This window comes from Amia ocellicauda, chromosome 6, assembly GCF_036373705.1.
Source record: "Amia ocellicauda isolate fAmiCal2 chromosome 6, fAmiCal2.hap1, whole genome shotgun sequence".
NCBI lineage: Eukaryota > Metazoa > Chordata > Actinopteri > Amiiformes > Amiidae > Amia > Amia ocellicauda.
The window spans coordinates 16,109,914-16,131,624 of record NC_089855.1 but is presented as its reverse complement, the minus strand read 5'-3'; the positions used below and the strand labels follow the sequence as shown (position 1 = coordinate 16,131,624).

Genomic DNA, 21,711 nt, shown 5'->3' with positions numbered 1-21,711 from the left:
CGGTGAAAGGTGAACCCCTCATCTCAACAAGGCTTCACAATACCTGCATAATATGCAGATATGTGGATGTCAGATAATATTGAACTTATAATAGGCCTCCCTCTCCCTCTCCCTATATATATATATATATATATATATATATATATATACACTCACCTAAAAGATTATTAGGAACACCTGTTCAATTTCTCATTAATGCAATTATCTAACCAACCAATCACATGGCAGTTGCTTCAATGCATTTAGGGGTGTGGTCCTGGTCAAGACAATCTCCTGAACTCCAAACTGAATGTCTGAATGGGAAAGAAAGGTGATTTAAGCAATTTTGAGCATGGCATGGTTGTTGGTGCCAGACGGGCCGGTCTGAGTATTTCACAATCTGCTCAGTTACTGGGATTTTCACGCACAACCATTTCTAGGGTTTACAAAGAATGGTGTGAAAAGGGAAAAACATCCAGTATGCGGCAGTCCTGTGGGCGAAAATGCCTTGTTGATGCTAGAGGTCAGAGGAGAATGGGCCGACTGATTCAAGCTGATAGAAGAGCAACTTTGACTGAAATAACCACTCGTTACAACCGAGGTATGCAGCAAAGCATTTGTGAAGCCACAACACGTACAACCTTGAGGCGGATGGGCTACAACAGCAGAAGACCCCACCGGGTACCACTCATCTCCACTACAAATAGGAAAAAGAGGCTACAATTTGCACAAGCTCACCAAAATTGGACAGTTGAAGACTGGAAAAATGTTGCCTGGTCTGATGAGTCTCGATTTCTGTTGAGACATTCAGATGGTAGAGTCAGAATTTGGCGTAAACAGAATGAGAACATGGATCCATCATGCCTTGTTACCACTGTGCAGGCTGGTGGTGGTGTAATGGTGTGGGGGATGTTTTCTTGGCACACTTTAGGCCCCTTAGTGCCAATTGGGCATCGTTTAAATGCCACGGCCTACCTGAGCATTGTTTCTGACCATGTCCATCCCTTTATGACCACCATGTACCCATCCTCTGATGGCTACTTCCAGCAGGATAATGCACCATGTCACAAAGGTCGAATCATTTCAAATTGGTTTCTTGAACATGACAATGAGTTCACTGTACTAAACTGGCCCCCACAGTCACCAGATCTCAACCCAATAGAGCATCTTTGGGATGTGGTAGAACGGGAGCTTCGTGCCCTGGATGTGCATCCCACAAATCTCCATCAACTGCAAGATGCTATCCTATCAATATGGGCCAACATTTCTAAAGAATGCTTTCAGCACCTTGTTGAATCAATGCCACGTAGAATTAAGGCAGTTCTGAAGGCGAAAGGGGGTCAAACACAGTATTAGTATGGTGTTCCTAATAATCCTTTAGGTGAGTGTATATATATATATATATATATATATATATATATAAAACTTTCAAAGACTACTTTCTTGCACAGTTTCACAGACATGGAGTGTAAATTATGCATCAATAATATAATTATATCTTGATCTCAATAATTTAATTTCAATATAAATTACAAAATACAGTACATTACTTTTACATAGCAAATCGACATAACAGCTCACATAATACCATGCGCTCGCAACTTCCAATGTCCACCAGCACCGCAGCTGCACGGGGCCTGGAGAAACGCCCGCTGGGTCCACGGTGACCCCAGAACCGCCATCCTTATCCTCCAAGCCCAGACTGCCCTGTGGAACATCATACCCCAACCCCCGGCTGTCCTTGTGAAGAAGGAGTATGCGGCATTGGCAGTTCTGTGTGGAATACAAGAAACTGAATCACGTCACCCGGAAGGACTCGTATCCCCTTCCTTGGATTAATCTGGCAAGAGCAGCCCAGGCAAGGATGGCAATCTCTATTGGGCAGGGACTGTGGGAGTTTAACGGTAATACCCTTCAGCCTCTGCAATGGCCCTTCCACCTTTGAGAGCATATGCTATTCTTCATGCCCCGAACCCAGTGTGTCCTGTACCTGGACGATCGGCTAGCGCACGCTCCTGCCTTTGTCCGGGCACTCTCCCAACTCCGCCATGTCTTGACCTGCATCAGGGCTCCACCTGAAACCCAGGAAGTGTGTGACAGAGTGAACTATCTACATTTGTTTTGTTTTTTAAAGGTTACCACTGGTATCCGAATATTTCCCCAACTACCCCTCTTGTGTGACAATGTGTGAATGTGAAACAAATGAGGCATGTAGGAAAACTTACATTGCCTTTCTTTCTCAGAAATCACTGCTGTGTTTCCCCCATACTTGAAGATCAGTTCATGTTGGTGAACAAGGTGAACCGTATGAGTTTAAAGATGGCCGCCTGGGATAATCTAGGTTTATGAAGGCCAAATGCCACATCAGCATCACAAAATGACTGCCCTAAAGGTTAAAGGTCAAAGAAGTGTTTGTGTAACTCGTGATTTTCACAATTTACATTTTTAAGGAAGTCGTGACTGTTTTAAAATGAATAATATATTCATTATATATAAGCATTATTTATTTACATTAATGGGGTGGGTGCATTAACCAAGAGAATCATGCGTAATGAGCTGGGTCTCCTCAGGTATGAGCAGAGACAGGACTGCATACTGCATACTGCCCTCTCCCGGTGGCCCTGCATGGAGAAGGAATGCAGGCACTATTTCCAGATGGAGGAGAGGAGTGAGGCCTGCTCCCCGGGTGAGTGGATAAGTTCTGCTGCCTTCACCATGGAGGAACCACAGGGGATGAGCCTGGAGGACCCTGAGATACTCCACTGGAGGGTGGAGTGGACCCAGCCATCTAGAGAGGACCTTGCCCCCCATTCCCAAGCAGCACCCTGTGCTTTTCAGGTTTTCCTTTCTAAATATTGCCTTTGTAATTAGCCTTTGAAATATGTAACGTTGCTAATGCTCTTAATACTGGTAAGTTCATTTTCTTAAAGCTTTAAGTTCTCAGAATTTCTGGTGAAGAAATACTCTTATTAATCTTACAAAATTAACATTTACAAAGTCTGATTGCAGACATGTATAGTTGAGGTCGTGTTGCAAGGAAATTTTAGTAAGTGGAATATAATGTGTAATGGTATGTTCTCAGATTCTCATTGAATGGTAAAAACCTTCCTAAATTAAAAAATACTTCTTGACATTGTTAAGACAGTTTCTTATTAAATTGATAGTAGTATTCCTTATATGCAGTCATGTGTTTTTGCAGACATTTAGAAGATTTGTCACCTGACATCTGGAAAAAAGTTTTAAATGTTTTTAATGTGCGGTCAGTGTTCGAATTGTTTGAGGTTTTGGGGATCCAGAGAATATATCTGTGGCAATGCACGTCAGTTTTGTAACAAGAATACATATTACTGTAAGACATTTCTATATGGACAATTAATAAATGGATCAAAATAAAATGTGAGGGGGCACAATAGTCCAACTGAGGCGCCAGGCCTGATCTTGATACCCTTACTCTGTTTACAAACCGACATAAATCAGACATCAATTATGTGTTAATGTCAAAGAAGGTGTATCACATTCACCGTCATTTAAATGCAGGAGTTGGTTTCAGTTTTCTGCTTTTCACTGATATCGTGTAACCTATTTTCTTAAACTTAAATGGGTGCCTTGTCTGTAAATTGTAAGTACGTTTAATGCTTATATTTTGTTCTATCTTTGAAGATGCACGGATCAAGCAATTTTCTATAATAAAGGGGATCCCTGCTAACACACAATGTTGCCACACGGCCACAGTTGTAGAGCTGTGTGTTACTAGTTGGGATGCTGACTAGCAGCTCCATTCTGCTGCTTGTTGTAGAATGGCATCAAATCACCCGCTCTTTGGCTAAATAAAAACAATGTTGCTAAAATACTACACGTGGGCCCCTTCGGATTCCCTTACACTTTAATGTAAAGTGTGTATAAGTAATCGGTAATATCTTTTAAAAAAGGATTGGTAATCAGAATTCTCATCTGACAGGAGTAAGGTAACGGACTAACACAACTATCAAAATTCTGTAATCTGACTACATAACGCCACTACTTGTATTCTGTTACACCCCAAACTTGGTAATAGGTAATTACCCTGTTTATTCTCTCGGCTTCATTGTGTGGGGGCAGGAGTTCAAGAGACCGATCAGCCACAGGCAGGGGCGGCCCTGGACTTTTATCCAGGGTGGCGACGGCTGGTGGAGTCTGGGTCCCAATAAAGTGTGGTCCGGGAGGGGTGGGTGTTGGCAATGTGCGGTTCTGGGTGTCTACACGGGGCGACCGGACCACATGGGAATTGACTGGCCCACCAAACTGAAAAATGGATCGGCCTTATAGTCACAGGCTGACCAGCATTGGTGGCCCTGAGCACAAGATTCCTTTGGTTGTGTTCTAATGAAGTGTATTTTATATGTTTGAGTTTGTGATTTTAACCACATCAGATAGCAGATATGTCATATGGTACCTACTTCCAAAATGTAACATCAGAACTGCATGCTTTCATGTTAAAGCTTGGGACCTCATAAACACTGACTTTCCAACTTGTTACAGGTACAGACAGATGTACAACAGGTGGCCAGTGACAAGTTTGTGTTCAACCTCCCGGACTATGAGAACATCAACCACGTGGTGGTGTTCATGCTGGGCACAGTGCCCTTCCCTGCAGGAATGGGTGGGGCCGTGTACTTTTCCTACCCTGACCTCAGCGGCGCCCCAGTGTGGCAGCTCCTTGGGTTCATCACCAATGAAGTATGGGAAGCATGTGCGACCATTACCTGAATTTCTGCTTCTATCTCTAATTGCAGTTCACACAGAAAATGCTGGACAACTTGTATAATTTCACGACGTCCTACACTGTTACCCAGGCTCAGATGACACCCAATCCCTCTGAGATGTTCATCCCTGCCAGCGTGATCCAAATTTTGTTAACTTTTGTGTAATGAAGGAAGCTAAAGTGTCAATTTTTATAATCTTTGTGTAATGTGCTAATTTAAATAGTTTGCATTATGTATTGAAATTTAAGTTTTTCCTTGACTCTACTGAAAAAAACAAGCTGCAACATGACAGATGCACCTCATGGACAGAGCTCAGTGGTATTAACTTCCTGGCTGTGTGTCTTTTTTTACTTTAAAATTGACACCACAGAAGTAGAAATAAAACCACAAACCATAGAGGATAAATTATGCTGATCAGCATAATAAGTAAAGGTTTATTCATTTCAAAATATAAATGTGTATATAAATTTTGGCCTGTTAGTTTAATAACTATTTTGTTTGTATCTGTGTTTTAATGTATTCATTTATACCAATATAGTACACATGCAAACCAATAAAGTACGCATGGAATCCGATGTATTATGACCTGATTGGCCTCCATACCATTTACAGTGTACTCATGCACGCGTATCAGTTCGTCACATAATTAGATGTGGGGCAAGTTACAATTGTTTGGAAGAGGGGGAAAAGTGAGTTAGAAAAGTGCTGCTTTTTGCCATACTGTATACTAAATGTTCAAATAATAGTTGTGTACTGTTAGTTGTAGAATATTGTATCTGTTGCTCAAAAACAAAAAGGAGTAACGCACCAATCACAAACCGAGCAAAGAATGTTAAGGCTGACCAATAAGATTGCTAATCTATGGACAGTTTGCGGTTATCTTGTAAGGGAACAAAACATCCGAAACCCTGCCAGGGAAATCTGTGGAGTACTGTATGCACATAGCTCCATGAATTTGACTGTTTGCAGGAAGCACTCTCACCACAAGGTGGAGACAATGCACATAGAAATCGAAATTTACATGAACAAATTGGGTTTTTGTTTTAGGTTTGGAGGTTATCAAAATAAAATGGGCAATTCCATTAACAAGGTGACATCCATGCTAAAATAACAAAATCCCCAATTGCTTTGCTCAGTGGGCTATGTTGGTATTGAAGTAAATTAAATTATAGGTTCCAACATGATTTGCATGCAATAGTGTGAATAAAGATGAATTAATAAAAAATATTTTGTTTGTGTATCAAAACTCTTTTGAGGGCCACTAAAGAGAAGAAAATCAGTAGCCTAAACCTTAATAAACCTTAAAATGACTTCGAGGCATTAGAGTGCTGTACACACAGCTTGTAATACATACAAGCAAGTATTTATAAATTGAAGATGTTACAACCATATCAGTTAAAGCTATAATTACTGATGCCAGAAACACGTCATGTTCCTCATGCCAGGCAATTTATCACAGACATCTATTTTTAAAAGCAATTTGTAATTGTTTGACTTTTTTCCAGAACTGAAACGTTTAATCAAAATTTAAATCATATTCCTGTTTGCTCAATAAGGTATAATCCTGGTGATTCCATATTTTATATCTGGGGTTATATTCCTTTCAGTATAATTATTTTTGTAATTTCAATGTGTACTTTGCCAAAGGAGATATATTTGTAACTCTGTCTTACCACCCATTTATTCAATTTATGACTTAAATTGATCTTTAGTCAGTCTAGTATATTATCATGTAGGTAATTGTGATATACTTTTTTGTAAGTTTTGGCTTTTACTGATGGGTCTAACCAATTATAATTCATAAACTCTTATAACACCATGGGGGGTTGCCACAATTTTGGACTCTTGAAATAGGTGGGTCCTCAGGAAACCCAGTAACAGGGGGAGACGGTGCAAAAGTGAAGATTTATTTATAGTGCCGGAGTGAAAACAAAAGAAAACTGAAAACAAAACCCCTAGCTCCTTGTTGAGCCTAACTACACAGTGAAACAGGCCCTTCTCTAAACATGTTGCTAATCAAAATAAGACAAAGACAGACAAAGATAAACCAGCCCAAACCAGTCCAAAGTGCAAACCCAAAGTACTGTAAAAGTCCAACAGCCAAATGTTGTTGTTGTTGTTGTAGTTCACTGCTCTCCTTTTCTCCCTGCGCTTCTCCTGCACTTCTCCTCCTCCTCACTCTTTAAGGTGAATGTTAAAGACAACCATTATTTCAAAGAAAAGTGGATGTCTACTTTAGTAAGACTTTTCATGTCACGAACATGCATTCTTACTTGGCCTCTTACACAACCATTAACACTAATGAAAAGGAGGCATCGTTATTTACTAAAGTTCACTCTGAGATTGCACTCTCTGAAAATAGGCACCATTTACTACATACCAAACAGAGGAGTGCCTACATTCTTCATCCCTGACATTATCTATATATCCAGAAATATCAGTCAACGGTCAGAACATCCTTTCATTCTTCTTCTCTGGATAATAATCTTGATGTTACACGTTACCTCTGTTCTTAATACAACAACAGTCCAGATTGTCTTCCCGATTAATACAAACTGTACAACACTTCTGGTATATATGTTTTGTCAAAGTCTTTAAAGTTTTAGAAGGTAACTATTCCACTGGAAGATCCACTCACCAAAAAGAAGAGACTAATCATGTTCCAATTTAGTTTTATAGTTGATCTTTGAAGGTATTAATGCAGTTTAAATAATTCAATGGTAACAGTAAAAACAACTAAATAGAATAACTCTGAAGGAGAGAGAGACAGTCAGGAAACTACTGATCATGCATTTATCTATGCAAAACATACTCACTAATAATTACTTTAGAATACACTGCACCTTTACAAGAAAGCAGAGGTGCTGTAACATAATGCCTTTTATGTTTATTTTGTGTTTTATCTCTTTTTGAAAAAGTGTCAGGAATACTACATTGGTGATAAATCTTTTGAGTAAAGAGCCAGCAGAATCTTAAACAATAATGTTAACACTAGATCTGGGTCCTGATCCTGGGAAGACTAACAAAATTGTAATTGAAAATAAAGTTTCAACAAGCTGTCATAGTGATCATGAATTTTATTTAAAAATAAAATAAAAAATTGTAGCCAATATAACATGCAGTGGCTACACAAAATGATGGGATTACATGAAACAATGAATCAACAAAAGGATAGCTACTACATAAAAATCAATCACTAAATAACATATTCTTCTTATTTAGCTTATTGAACGGAAAGGTTGAACCTATACTCAAGAAAATATGAAGGAGATGGAACATATTTAGAATTGAGAGAACTTTCAATTCTATATGGTAACAATAAACATCAGGTAGTTCTAATATCTATAACTAATTTCGGTTCAGTATAAAGACTAAATGTATATACTGATTAATATATATATATCGGCAGTCCTGTGGGCGAAAATGCCTTGTTGATGCTAGAGGTCAGAGGAGAATGGGCCGACTGATTCAAGCTGATAGAAGAGCAACTTTGACTGAAATAACCACTCGTTACAACCGAGGTATGCAGCAAAGCATTTGTGAAGCCACAACACGTACAACCTTGAGGCGGATGGGCTACAACAGCAGAAGACCCCACCGGGTACCACTCATCTCCACTACAAATAGGAAAAAGAGGCTACAATTTGCACAAGCTCACCAAAATTGGACAGTTGAAGACTGGAAAAATGTTGCCTGGTCTGATGAGTCTCGATTTCTGTTGAGACATTCAGATGGTAGAGTCAGAATTTGGCGTAAACAGAATGAGAACATGGATCCATCATGCCTTGTTACCACTGTGCAGGCTGGTGGTGGTGGTGTAATGGTGTGGGGGATGTTTTCTTGGCACACTTTAGGCCCCTTAGTGCCAATTGGGCATCGTTTAAATGCCACGGCCTACCTGAGCATTGTTTCTGACCATGTCCATCCCTTTATGACCACCATGTACCCATCCTCTGATGGCTACTTCCAGCAGGATAATGCACCATGTCACAAAGGTCCAATCATTTCAAATTGGTTTCTTGAACATGACAATGAGTTCACTGTACTAAACTGGCCCCCACAGTCACCAGATCTCAACCCAATAGAGCATCTTTGGGATGTGGTGGAACGGGAGCTTCGTGCCCTGGATGTGCATCCCACAAATCTCCATCAACTGCAAGATGCTATCCTATCAATATGGGCCAACATTTCTAAAGAATGCTTTCAGCACCTTGTTGAATCAATGCCACGTAGAATTAAGGCAGTTCTGAAGGCGAAAGGGGGTCAAACACAGTATTAGTATGGTGTTCCTAATAATCCTTTAGGTGAGTGTATATATATATATATATATATATATATATATATATATATATATATATATATATATGTATGTATATATGTATATATATGTATATGTATGTATGTATGTATATATATATATATATGTATATGTATGTATGTATGTATATATATATGTATATGTATATATATATATGAACAAATACCGTGTTGCTGCCTTAACGGCCTTCTATAACCTGAAGGATCTGATCGGGTATCGTGTCTTGTGATGTCTGTTTTCGTCATGGTAACCACATAATGATATTGAATGAATGGGATTCATATTTTCAAAACAAACAAGATACAGTTACAATGCAATGGGATATTAGCACATCATTGTAATATACACTATAATATATATCGTTTTTCTACCATGTTATATTGTTACACTTTGTATTTGTATTTCTCCCAACATTATAGATACGATATAATGAGTCCATTAACTGTAATAAAAAAAAAGAAATGTAATTAAAAGGTCATTTAAACACATATTTAGTGTAAAACCAGATATCACTATGTGGTAATTAAATGTACGTTAATAATAATAATAATAATAATAATAATAATAATAATAATAATAATAATAATAATAATAATAATTTCTACAGTTAAATTATATTCCGTTTAAGAAAGCCCTCATCCCTAATTTATTACCATGTGTTATCCTGTATTGACTTCAGAACAAGAAAAAGATTATCAATGAATGACAGACGCTGGCTGCTGTCCCTTATCAAAAAATCTCACACTGAAGACGATGTACGCATGCGCGGATTTAATACGTCGGAGAGGAAACGGGGAGATTGGGAAGAGCGGAACAAGGTAAAGTAACTTTCGGCGTCGAATACAACTATGTTTTTGTTTTTTGGCAGGGAAAGCAACATTGCTAACTGTATGTACAATGTCAGTGTTTTATTTTCCAGTGGCTTTTTGCGTGTGAAACAGAGAGGGAGGGGGGTATAATACTGGCGATTGACAATTTGTTTGCTCATCATCATGGATCATTGTCACTCAGATGAGCCCGCTTGTTGTGATTGCAGAACATCATGTGAACATCGTTAACGGTAACGAGCTGGCGGATAATATAATTATTATATTACCAGAAAAGTGGTGGAAACGGCAGCTATTCAAAGCGAAATGGAAGTAGAAAACGCGTTCTGTAAAGTGAAACCTGAACAATGCGGTGGCGTAACAAAGGCGTTCTGTGATGTTGTTTCAGTCGCGGCTGTTCTATTGAACTTGGCAGTGATGTCATTAAACAGTCGCACTCCATCCGAGTGGTCATCTGACTGGGGGTGAAATATCCCTAGTGCCACAGTCAGAATTCATTAATGGAAACAATTACACGTTTAGCGGTCCTTATTCTACATGTCAAAGGCGACAGTCCACTCCACTACAATCTGGACTAAATCTGGCGACTGAGGCCACCAAGAAGCTCTATTGTGGCTATAGCAGTTACATATTCACCAGATGTTGGAATAATAAAAAAGATTCACTGTATCAATCCTCTCTATACCGGGGTCGGATCAACGGGCGTGAACCAGACAACCAGTAGCCTATATCAAAATAATTCCTTTATTTACACGACTACCTAAAACCCTCAAACCCCGGGGTAATATCCCACGACCACTCTTCTCTACCGCCCACATACAAATGTTCATACCCCATACGTGTACACAAGTTAAATAACTGATCACGTGTAGCCATGTTTTGCTTGTCCTCCTGAATCATTTAGAGATCACATGAGATTCGTCCTTACTGTGACAATACCTGTCCTTTTTAGTTGACTTTTGTAGTGATGGGAACAGTAGTGTAAAACTAATGTAGAATATGTGATTTAGCCTGTATCACCTCCCCCCGTACCAACATATCTAAAGGCGGCTGTTTAATTGAACGGGAACGTCTTTGTTGAATCATTAGCTTAGCCGTAGTAGCTGCTGTAAAATTGTGTTCTGTTTTTAGGAGTTTAGATTGGTACATGCCACCAATGTATTGAATTGCATGATAGGAAAGTGAGATGAACAGACTAAGGCCTGTGATGCCCTTTACAGGAGATTTAAACAAAAAAAAGACCTTAAAGCATACGATGAAAAGAAATATGATTATACATTTGGAATGCTTGAGTGTAAATAAACAATAATCTGCAAATATAATATGGAGGAGAAAATTAATATATAGAAAGTCTACACCCCTTTACAAAATTCCACATTATGCTGTCTTGTAGCCTGAGATTAATATGCACTGCAACAGTGTTGTTTATTAATTTATCAACACATCCTATGAAAAAAAAATCTATAAAGTTGTAGATTTTTTTTGGAAAATAAAAACTCACATGAATAAGTGTCCACCCCCCTTGTAATACCAATCCTAAATTAATCAGTTGTGTCCAAAATCACACACCAAGTTAGGTGACCTTCACCTGTGCTAAATTGAAGTGATTCACGTGATTTCAGGATAAATTCTGCAGTTCCTGTAGGTTCCCTCTGCTTGGAAATGCATTCAATATAAAGATTCAACCATGAGCATTAAAGTGCTTTTGGAAGAAGAACAAGAACAAGAAGAACAACAGTTCTGGGACAAAGCTGTTGAAAGGCACAAATTAGGGGATAGGTATAAAGAAATATCAAAGGTCATTCATATTTCGTGGAGCACAGTTAAGATGATTATTAAGAAGTGAAAGGTGTATGGCAACACCAAGACCCTGCCTAGATCTGAACCAATTTGACAGAGCAAGAAGGAGACTGATCAGAGAGGCAACCAAGAGGCCAATGGCAACTTTGCAAGAGCTATAGGCTTTTATGTCCAAGACTGGTCAGAGTGTGCATGTGACAATCGTATCCCAAGCACTCCGCAAATCTGGCCTGTGGTGCTCAAGAAATCCCACCTTGAATCCTGTTTGAAGTTTGCAAAAAAACACTCAATAGATTCTGCAGCCATGTAGCAAGAAGATGTGGTCTGATGAAACTAAAATTGAACTAAATGCAAAGCGTTCTGTTTGGAACAAATCCAAGACCCAAAGAACACATCCCTACTCTGCAACATGGTGGTGCTGGCAGTATCATATTATAGGGCTGAGGCACACAGCCAAAACTACATTCGAATGGCTAAGGAACAAAAAGGTAAATGACCACTTGCGGACCAGTCAGAGCCCCGACCGGAATTTGTAGCATAGTTTTGAAGGTTGTTGTCCATCAACACTCCCCATGGAACTTGACAGATCCTGAACAGTTTTGTAAAGAAGAATGGTCAAATATTGCCAAATCTAGATGTGCTATTGGTAGAGACCCATCCCAACAGACTCGCAGCTGTAATTGCTGCCAAAGGTGCTTCCACCAGGTATAAACTCAGGGGGTTGGAGACTCATCAAATTATGATAGTTTTGTAGTTGTAATTGAACATGTACACCTTTAGGTGATGTTGAACAGTCCAGTGTTGTGATTGACATCTTTTTTACATGTTAGGGCTGAGGTGTCAGGTGTTTTTCTTGAAGATGTCATTGTTCATAGGAAGAGTGGCTGGCATTTTGTGACTGGAGAAAGAGATTAGTCAGCAGCCATTGTGGTCAGAGGTGTTGCTGAGAGCAGGAATGCTTAACCCACAGCCTGTCCATTCTGTATCATGTGTATTTAATATATAGCAAACTGCCGATTAGGAAATGTCAAACAGGGCATGGCATCTGTTACACATCCAGATGGTATAGTTTTTGATTAAAATATAAAATCAGTTATAGATGCCTTTAAGCTACTAGAACTATAGCTTTACATTTTCAGAGATGTATCCTAAAAGCTTAGTAATGAATAGCCTGTGATGGTAATGAATGTGTGCATATATATTTAAAATGATCACATGATCACCAAAGTACATTAATTATTTTTTGTTTTTTAAATACAGCTGTATGTATATAGTGACTAACATGAATGGGCAACTACAAGATTTTATAGATGGCATTCACACATTCTTCAAAGCACTTACAGACTTACAAAATATTTTGAAAACTTCTCTTGAGCACAACCAAAGATACCAGAGGCACCAGTAAGCACATCTGACCACTTAAATTTGTAAAATGTAGGCTAGAGGCATTATTACATGGAAAGTTACCCAACTCTTTACTCCCACTGCAGAATGACTGGATGGGAGTAACCTATAATTTAGTGAAATGCATACTTCACTGTTTTGGTTTAAAAGCACATACGTATTGAGAAAATATGTTAAAAGTGAGTAGTGTAGTGAGCAGCCTATATCAGATGTAATTTCCGGGAGAACTGAAACCATTTACAATCTCTCATTCACCCCTCCGTCTCTTTAACCATATCTATTTACATTCCAATAAAACAATTTCCTGCTTGTGTATCTTGCAGAAATGAGGAAAAAGTGCCTGAATGAGTTGTTTGCCAAGGGAAAACAAAAAAAAGCCTAATAGAAAAACAAATATAAATATCTGTTACTGTGTCCTTGCTTTTTATTTGTTTAATCAAATTCACTTTCCTACTTTTTTAAATTATGTTTGCAGAATACACAATTATCTTCTCAGCTAGTTGAATATCACAAAGTAAGGAGTTCTTGTACTGTAAGTTCTATACATTTCTTAATTGTGCTGCATATATTTTGTATATATTTATTTTGTAGTGTTGTAAAGTCAAAATAAACTTTTTAAAAATATCTTCCTGCACAAACTGTGGTAGGCAAATGCTTTTTAAATATGATCATTTGAGAGGGATTAAGGTAGCTAATTTGTGTTGTCTGTGTGTTGCAGGTTGTGAATTCTTCATTCTGCTGTGCAGTGCTGCACCAAATCATGGGAAGTGGTACGTAATATTCAGCTGTGAATAATTTATACCACACTCCTCAGTTAGGGCATCTTTAAAGTACTGATAACATCTTAGTGCAGAATTTATTTTCCACGCTATGTAGGTGATGAATAGAAGAGCAGCTTTATAGTGGCCTCTAATTTAAACTAAAGCATTAATAATGTATTTACTTCAAAACTGTATCTAATCAAGAGGAAATGGGATGGGAAACCAGCATCACAAATCCTTAACCACAAACTTTAGAATAAATCCAGCTTGATCTGGCTCAAAGATTCCCAAGATTGTGCAGTACATATTGCTGCTTTTATTATGTCTCCGAAGTCATGCATATATTTAGAATTAAAGAACAAGCCGGTTTTGTTCCCACTATTCTCTGTCAGAAGTCTCTTTATTTGTATGCAAAATGTATGTAAATTTGTGGTCGGGGGAGATTTCAAAATGAATGCTTAAATAAGTGAAGCCATGGTTTTATTTATTGTCATCTTTGTCTTTATACTGATTCACTGTATTTTAATTTATGAATTCTCCTATTTGAAAGTGACTCATCCTTGGTGTTTTGCTCATAATATTAGATTAAATTTATTTCAACCATCAAATTCATTTCAAAACCACACATATTCTTTCCTTTTTTCCTCTAAGCTGCACTTAGTCAGTAGGCAGTGTAGTGACAACCACAGATCTGTTGACTGTTAGTGTTAACTACCAGTTGCAGATTTAAGTGGTAGGTTTGGCGGTGTCAGTGCTGCTGTCCAATGTGAAATGTAATGTTTATGTAAAGAGTGGTGTACAGATTCAGTGAAAGGACGGTCCTAATTTTAGCAGTGCCAGTTAGTGATACCTCACAATTAAGGAATTAGGAGATAATACAATCTGCTTTTGGAAACTCAGTACTCTGTAGTGTTGGGGTATAATTCCTTTTTTAAATGGCGTTTATGGTTTCAGTTTCAGTTTTCCACCAAGTAAAGCCATGTAGTTCTTGGAATAGAACAAAATTAATGGGGGAAGAAAAAAACAAAACATTTAACATTTCAGATGCTGCACAGAGCACTCCAGCCTCCACTTGATGGACTCAAAGGGACATCATGCTATCAATAGCACAGATTATTTTGTTTACAGCAATTGCTATATATATATAAGTTTTGTGTACAGGTATACATCTGCTGAGGATTTTTTTCTTTTGCAGTGTTCCTCTCCCCAAACCAAGCCAACTCCTTACTGAAGAGGTTTCCCAGAGCAAACAGTCTGCTGGAGGAGTTGAAGCAAGGGGACATCCAGAGGGAGTGCCGGGAGGAGACGTGCACCTATGAGGAGGCCAGAGAGGCCTTCGAGAACGATGAGAAGACGGTGAGTCCCCGAGCCTGGGCTGAGATGCCACACACCAGTCCATTTGTGCCAGAATTCATATTAAAACCAATTGCTATGATACAAAATGTAATCCTGTGCATACTTTGGAGGTGGTCAAACTAAAGCCTTGACTGTAACAATAATCATGAATGCTAACACAAAGGCGTGTTGGCTTCCTGCCTTTATTCCGGCACTGGCCAATGGGGGGAGTTTTGCTGGTCATGTGCTTCCATACCATGGCTTCTGGGAGGTGTAGTGTTGGCCTGCTGGCCAATTCATGTCCTTCCTAGCACTGTTACCAGAAGAATTGAACAACAGACTTCCATAATTGTGTTTAGCTTATAAGAGTCTGTTTTTCCACTACATTCACATCCAGCAGGCAGCATGCCCATACTTCACTACAGCAAAGCTGCGGTGTGCCTTTTCACTTACTTAAGTGCCATATTTATATTGTAAGAGAAAAGCTGACCATATGTTTAGCTGAATTTCTGAACATTTTCATTAAATATACATGTATTAACACATTTTTTGTTCATTTACCAATTGCCAGCTACAATGCAGCAAGGGACCTACTATCATTCACAACATGGGCAGACACAAACAGACCCAGCTCACTTATTTGACATGGACACAAAATATGTTCTTTTCATGTAATATTTATCTTCCAGCTCATGAAAAGTGTTGACTGTTTGTATACATGTAAGTGGGGACTCGTTGAACAAATTAATGTTTCAGAAGGCAGCAGTTCAGCGTGTTTCTTTTTCTCAGAGCACTACTTCCATGGAAGCCAATAGCAGAGCTGTGGGTGTTTAAGATAGCCCTCCCCCATCTGACTTTTTGGCTATCAATCAAGCAAATAGTGTAGTGCCTGAATTGATTACTCAAAGATTTTACTGGTGTAGTTATTTAAGCTTTTATGAAACTATTTAAGAAGTGTCATTTGTTTGAAATATTCTGACTCAAGCCTTATACCACTATAATAATGGTTATAGTTATCATTCCAGGTGTGACAGCTGTTGCTCTTAGACTAGTTAGTTGTGTTCTCACTAATAGTCACGACTGCACCCATGCAGAATGCATACTTCTAGGTTTGCTCCTAAATCTTTTCAAGCCAAAATAATTCAATATATTCTTCTGATGTTGTTAACAATATGTTTTTGGAACTTCAAAGTGTCTAACACTCTTGTTCTAATCATAAAACCAGGCACTAGAAGCCTCAGCCCTTCTCTTTACCTTTTTTATGAAATTAAGATTAAGCCCTAACCAGCCCTGCAGAATACTCCCTTATCAAAACCTACATGTGGATAAGCAGGATCTCTCCTACATACTGGCAGGGAGGGTAGTTCAGGAGTCCAAGCTCGATTCATGGTGTGCACAAATGCTATTGTTGGATATTGCCTCTGCAGGTTCAGTTACTTCTAACCCAGCTATTTTTAACTTTTGTTGCAGGCAAGCTTACAAAATGTCAACTAACATCTGTCTTTCAGGACAGTGCGCATTCAAGTGACATAGAATCCTGTTGTGTGCTTCTCCCTAATAGAATGTAGTCCTAAAATCGACCTGAAAATATTCTGTATTTTAAACTTTTCACATTTGTGATATGTCTGTTTTTTTATTATATTGTGATTTAGTTTTTAAAATATGCTATGTACATCACAATCTTTCTTTGTGTTGAAGTTAGAGATATCTTTATGCAAGATTTTTCACAATAATGAATAATGTATTAAAAGAAATTCAGCAATTCAAATGTCACTTGTATATTTAGTGGTTGGAGTCCAGATTCCCAGATGCTCTGAAGCATAATCAGTCTGTGTCAAATGATTTCTGGCAGTGACTGCTAGAAGATGATTTTACTTTTACTGTTGCCACCATGGCAGGACAAAAGTGAATAGATACCTGAATTTAGCACAGTGAATTGCATTGAAAAAGCTTAGGTCTGTAGTCAGCTTGATGGGCTTTGTCAGACCAAGTATTGAACTCTGCGTGAAGATCATTTATAGTTTCAGTCTTGACTCGATCGGTGAAGGTTGTCTTCCTCAGACAGTTAAGGAATCTTCACATTTTGCATTTTGAATATATGTATTTTAACGTGATGTTTTTTGTTTTTTTACCACAGAAGAGGTTTTGGGAGGAGTATGTCAGGGAGAGTAACTCTGGCAGCGGGATAGAGATGGGAGGCAGCCTGTTCCACTCGGTCTACCTGATTGTGCCGCTGCTGGCCGGCCTGCTGCTCATTATCATCGTGCTGGTGGCTCTCTGGAGGTGCCACTCCCGCAAGCTCTTCCAGAGGGGGTCCACTTTCAGCCAGAGACGGGAGGCGGCAGGCCGGCGGGACAGGCACCTGTCCCTGGTGGGTATGGACCAGCGAGGCCACAGCTCCTACCACCCTGACATCTCCCCCCAGTCAGACCTCAGCACCAACAGTGGGGTGACGGGGGGCTTCTCGGCCTACGTGGGCTCAGACTTGACCCCGGGCAGGCTGTCCAATGGGGACCCTCCTCCCTCGTATGAAGAAGCCATGGGACACACGGATGTGAGGATCGAGGCTGGAGACATTCACACAGACCCGCCCCCCCAGTATGACGAGATCATGACAGCCTGTTCGGGCCCCGGTGTCATCATAGGTCATGTAAAGTAACACGGAGTCGGATTTGATTTTCCTAACTTCCCTACAAAGCAGAATTTGGAGCAGATTTTGACTTTTTGTTGCGTTTTGGTTTAATATTTTGCTCTGATTAACAAGCTCAGATGTGTGTTGTCTGTTTCTGCTTCCTGGTGCAGAGACGAACAGGTTTCAAATACTTTAATCCTGAGCTGCTTTTTTACCTCATTAGTGAACAAGGTTTAAATTTAGCGGCAGGCTGAAGTGGTGACCTGGTCAGAGGGCTGCATGCACTGTGTGCTGTGTAAAATTGCCTTCACTGTCGGCACACAATCTGGTTACCTGACCCTTTTTGTGGTGGTTATTAAGCCTGGATGTGATGGGTGTACAATTTAATTATGGCACATTTGTACGTAATTAATAATAGAAATGTGATTTTGTACAAGACTACAAACAAAACATTTTCCCCATGTCTTGTACTTTAACAAAACCTAAATGTTGAAAGGAGTGAACTTTGTATGGCTTTATTATAGTTTAGCATAAGAAACATATCTTCATATGACCTTTACTTTTTAACCTTTTGTTTTTTCGTTTGTGTGTATAGATTATAAATATACTATAAACTATACACACATATACATGTATATATAGCACAGAATTCCTAAACCTCTAAAAAGTCAATTTAAAAAAAATATTTAGTTTCAACAACAGGGACTGGTGATCTCTTCTGCTCTTAAAAAGCAACGCTATTGCTGTGATATTATTATTGCTATGATTTTTACAAGCACATTATCTACATCCTATGGGTATTTCATGACTCATCAGTATATTTATCTGAACATTGAAGTTGAAGTTTCACAGCATTATATTGGAAGTATAGGTCAGAGACTGAAAAGGCTCAGTAATTTAAAGAATACAAATCGATAGTGATGCCATGTTCTACAGTGCACAACAAACATATCAAGATGCATTTAAGCATAGGTATATTTAGCTTTATGTACAGTTCATACTTAAATACAAGCTTTTTTACTTTTTGTAATCCTTTCACCCCTGGAATTTGTGAAAAATTATATTTCAGAAAGAACTTCCTGGTTTCTACCAGTACTCTGGTTTCACAATGAAATGGAGATTTCAGACAAAAGGAATTTCAGAGAAAAGCTAAGCATGGCCTACACACATATTGAGTTATTTTCAAAGTTTGATATAAATTGTAAAGCACTGCGGATGTTGGAAGTGAATATGCGCTCAGGCCTTACTTCCAGCTCATCTTTACATCTCAGGTGACAGTAGAAACAGCATAGCAATATGTTCTAATTAAAGGAAGAGGTATGTAGTCATGGTGATTAAAAGGAACAGTCATACATACATGGTTGAATTGTTATTTTAGGTGATTAAGTTCAAATGTAATGTTTATTTTTGAAGGCACTGCATTTCACAATTAAGGAGGTTTTTTTGTGTATTTGTTTGCTGTTGTTTTAGTTTTTTTCTCATTGAATATATTACTAGTATTTATTGTCATGAATGAAGCCTTAATGGTTTTACTTTAAAAAAAAAAAAGTGTGAATGAGAGAGTGGGGCATATGTGCAGCAGGAAACTTAGGGAAGTTCCTGTCACAGTCTTACTTCTGTGCAATCAAACAAAGTCTTTACAGCCTAGACCGAATCAGTATTCTGCTTACTCTGAACATTTATAACTAATTATAGTACAGTGAACAATACTTATATAATCACCAGATTACATTGTTTTGAATTAAGGATATGAAAACTTTGAACTGATGTCCCCTCGCTTTACAGGTGTAGGATGTAATCCCTGTCCCAGGTGTACCTCGGCCAGTTTTGATTACTGGTCTTTGTTTGCATTTGCTAATGAATGGTCTTTATGCTCATTATTATTGTAGTTGGTAAAAAGAAATGTATATTATAGTGAAACATTGATTTAACATCAACAGTTGCTGCTTTAAAAAACTAAACAGAAATTAAATCACTGGGTATTGATTATCACCAATTTATATTTATATCTAAATCAAAGTTTGCTTTTTACACATTAACAATTGGTGTGAAGTATTTTATTGGTTTGTGACCAATTGTGTGGCTTGAATGTCCAACTGTTAAATATTTAATAGCACTAAACAGCGCAGATAATTATACTTCTGTGATCCACATTCTTTGCCAATGTTTGTTTATAAGTAGCTTGTGTTTCAAGCTGCTCATAAAGATGTTAATCAACGCCATATTCCCACATTCTGAATAATGTGACTATCCTTTTGAAAATAAGATTACGAAGAAGTGAATCACAATGACATGTATTTCATGTATTTTGTTCTCTTGTTAAGTGGATCATTGTAGCAGACATATGCATCTGTAATGTGACCAAGGTGGCTCAATGTAACTGACCTCCCACATTTTTGTGGTACAATTGACGTAATTGTGTTCAGTAATTGGTATTGGTTTTGTACAGATTTAATCCTTGTTCATGCTCAATACCTCAGTTTGATTAAAAGGTATTTTACCTTTGATTCCAAAATGATTGCAAGCAAATTGCAAAGTCAGTAGTCATCACTGTGTATTATGTTAGATTTGTCTGCATGGTTGATTGGCCCAGCTTGACTTTTCTTTTTTCTTTTTAAAAGGAAATCTGAGACAAACCAACAGAAAAATAATTAAGTGTGATTCAATTTGAGAACTTTATTTTCAAACAAGGCTTGTTAGTGTAATATAATGCTGACTGGGTGGCTAGTGTTTACCCCTTTGATGTGTAAAACCCAGCAACAGTATGTATTAACTGCATTTTATTCCTTAACAAAATGTATGTGAAGTGCCTTATTTCATAAAATAAAATTGGTTTGTAACTGTATGTAGAAGAATAAAGTAACTAAGCACAAAGCCATTTTCAGAATAAAAGTGCAGTGTTAAAATCTATTTGTAATAATAAAAACATGTTTTTATTCTATTCCATTTCTTTTGGTCTGTTTTTATTGTGAAGTTATGAAGGATCTGTGGTGGATATATATCTATTTGTAATAATCGCTAATATTCCAATCTCCTAACACGATATCATTTAAGTTATTTTTTTTACTTCATTCATAGTTATTTTTGGTATCTATGCTTCTATTCTCCAGCAATCCAGAGGGGTCCGAGATGCAGGGTGAACGAGTCCTCAAGTGGTATTGCATACATCTCAGTTGGGGGGGAATGAGACGACATGCAAAAAACATCCCTTTGGGCAAGAATTTCTTAAAATGTCAGTGAATTAATTCAGTGTGGGCTTTTGGTTGGAGAAAAACATTCAGAGGAACAATGAAACAAATTGTTAGCAGACAAATTACTTGACTAATGCTATAAATCTTGGTAACACAAACACTTGGCTCACAGAGATAACGCTCTTGAACTGTAAACTGATGCAAGATAAGGAAAGAGATGAGAGAAGTAGGACCTCCAATACAGGTTGTCCATTGCTCTTGTATAGTGTGCACGTGGAGACTATTACCCAAATCCACATTAGACTCAAGACACCCTTCCTCCAAAGGCAAAAAATTAAATGGGCTCATTAGAGACGACAGGCTATTTTGATTTTGATACACTCTGGATTATAATGGTGGCCTTATGCAAGAGACAGAACATGCATCCTCATATAATGTTAATCACCACTTGACAGCAACCATTGATCCAGTTACATTGTTGTGCAATGAGCCGTGTCAAAGCCCTCCATGTCACAGGGTCAGCTACATTTGTATGTGAAAAATCAGAGAGGAGACAAAAAAAAGCACATAAAGCTGACCTAAAAGAAGAACATTTCTTCACAATTTGAAGTGAATTAATAAAGTTGCCTTCCCAGCTCTTTTAGAATTGATTTCCCTCTCTGGAGTTCTCCACCAAGAACTGGCCAGACTGCTGTCACTTTCTTTCTCTCTGATAACCCCTT

The 21,711-nt window shown here is 38.3% G+C and overlaps 1 protein-coding gene across 1 annotated transcript; it reads left to right on the top strand.

The window, feature by feature from the left end:
* The first annotated feature begins 9,800 nt into the window (after window positions 1–9,800).
* Window positions 9,801–20,739, top strand: prrg1 (proline rich Gla (G-carboxyglutamic acid) 1). The gene is made up of 4 exons (XM_066706361.1): window positions 9,801–9,857; window positions 13,789–13,840; window positions 15,027–15,187; window positions 17,304–20,739. Exons 1-4 carry the CDS (start codon window positions 9,801–9,803, stop codon window positions 17,823–17,825), a joined length of 792 nt encoding a protein of 263 aa, XP_066562458.1. The 3' UTR covers window positions 17,826–20,739.
* The last annotated feature ends 972 nt before the right edge of the window (window positions 20,740–21,711 follow it).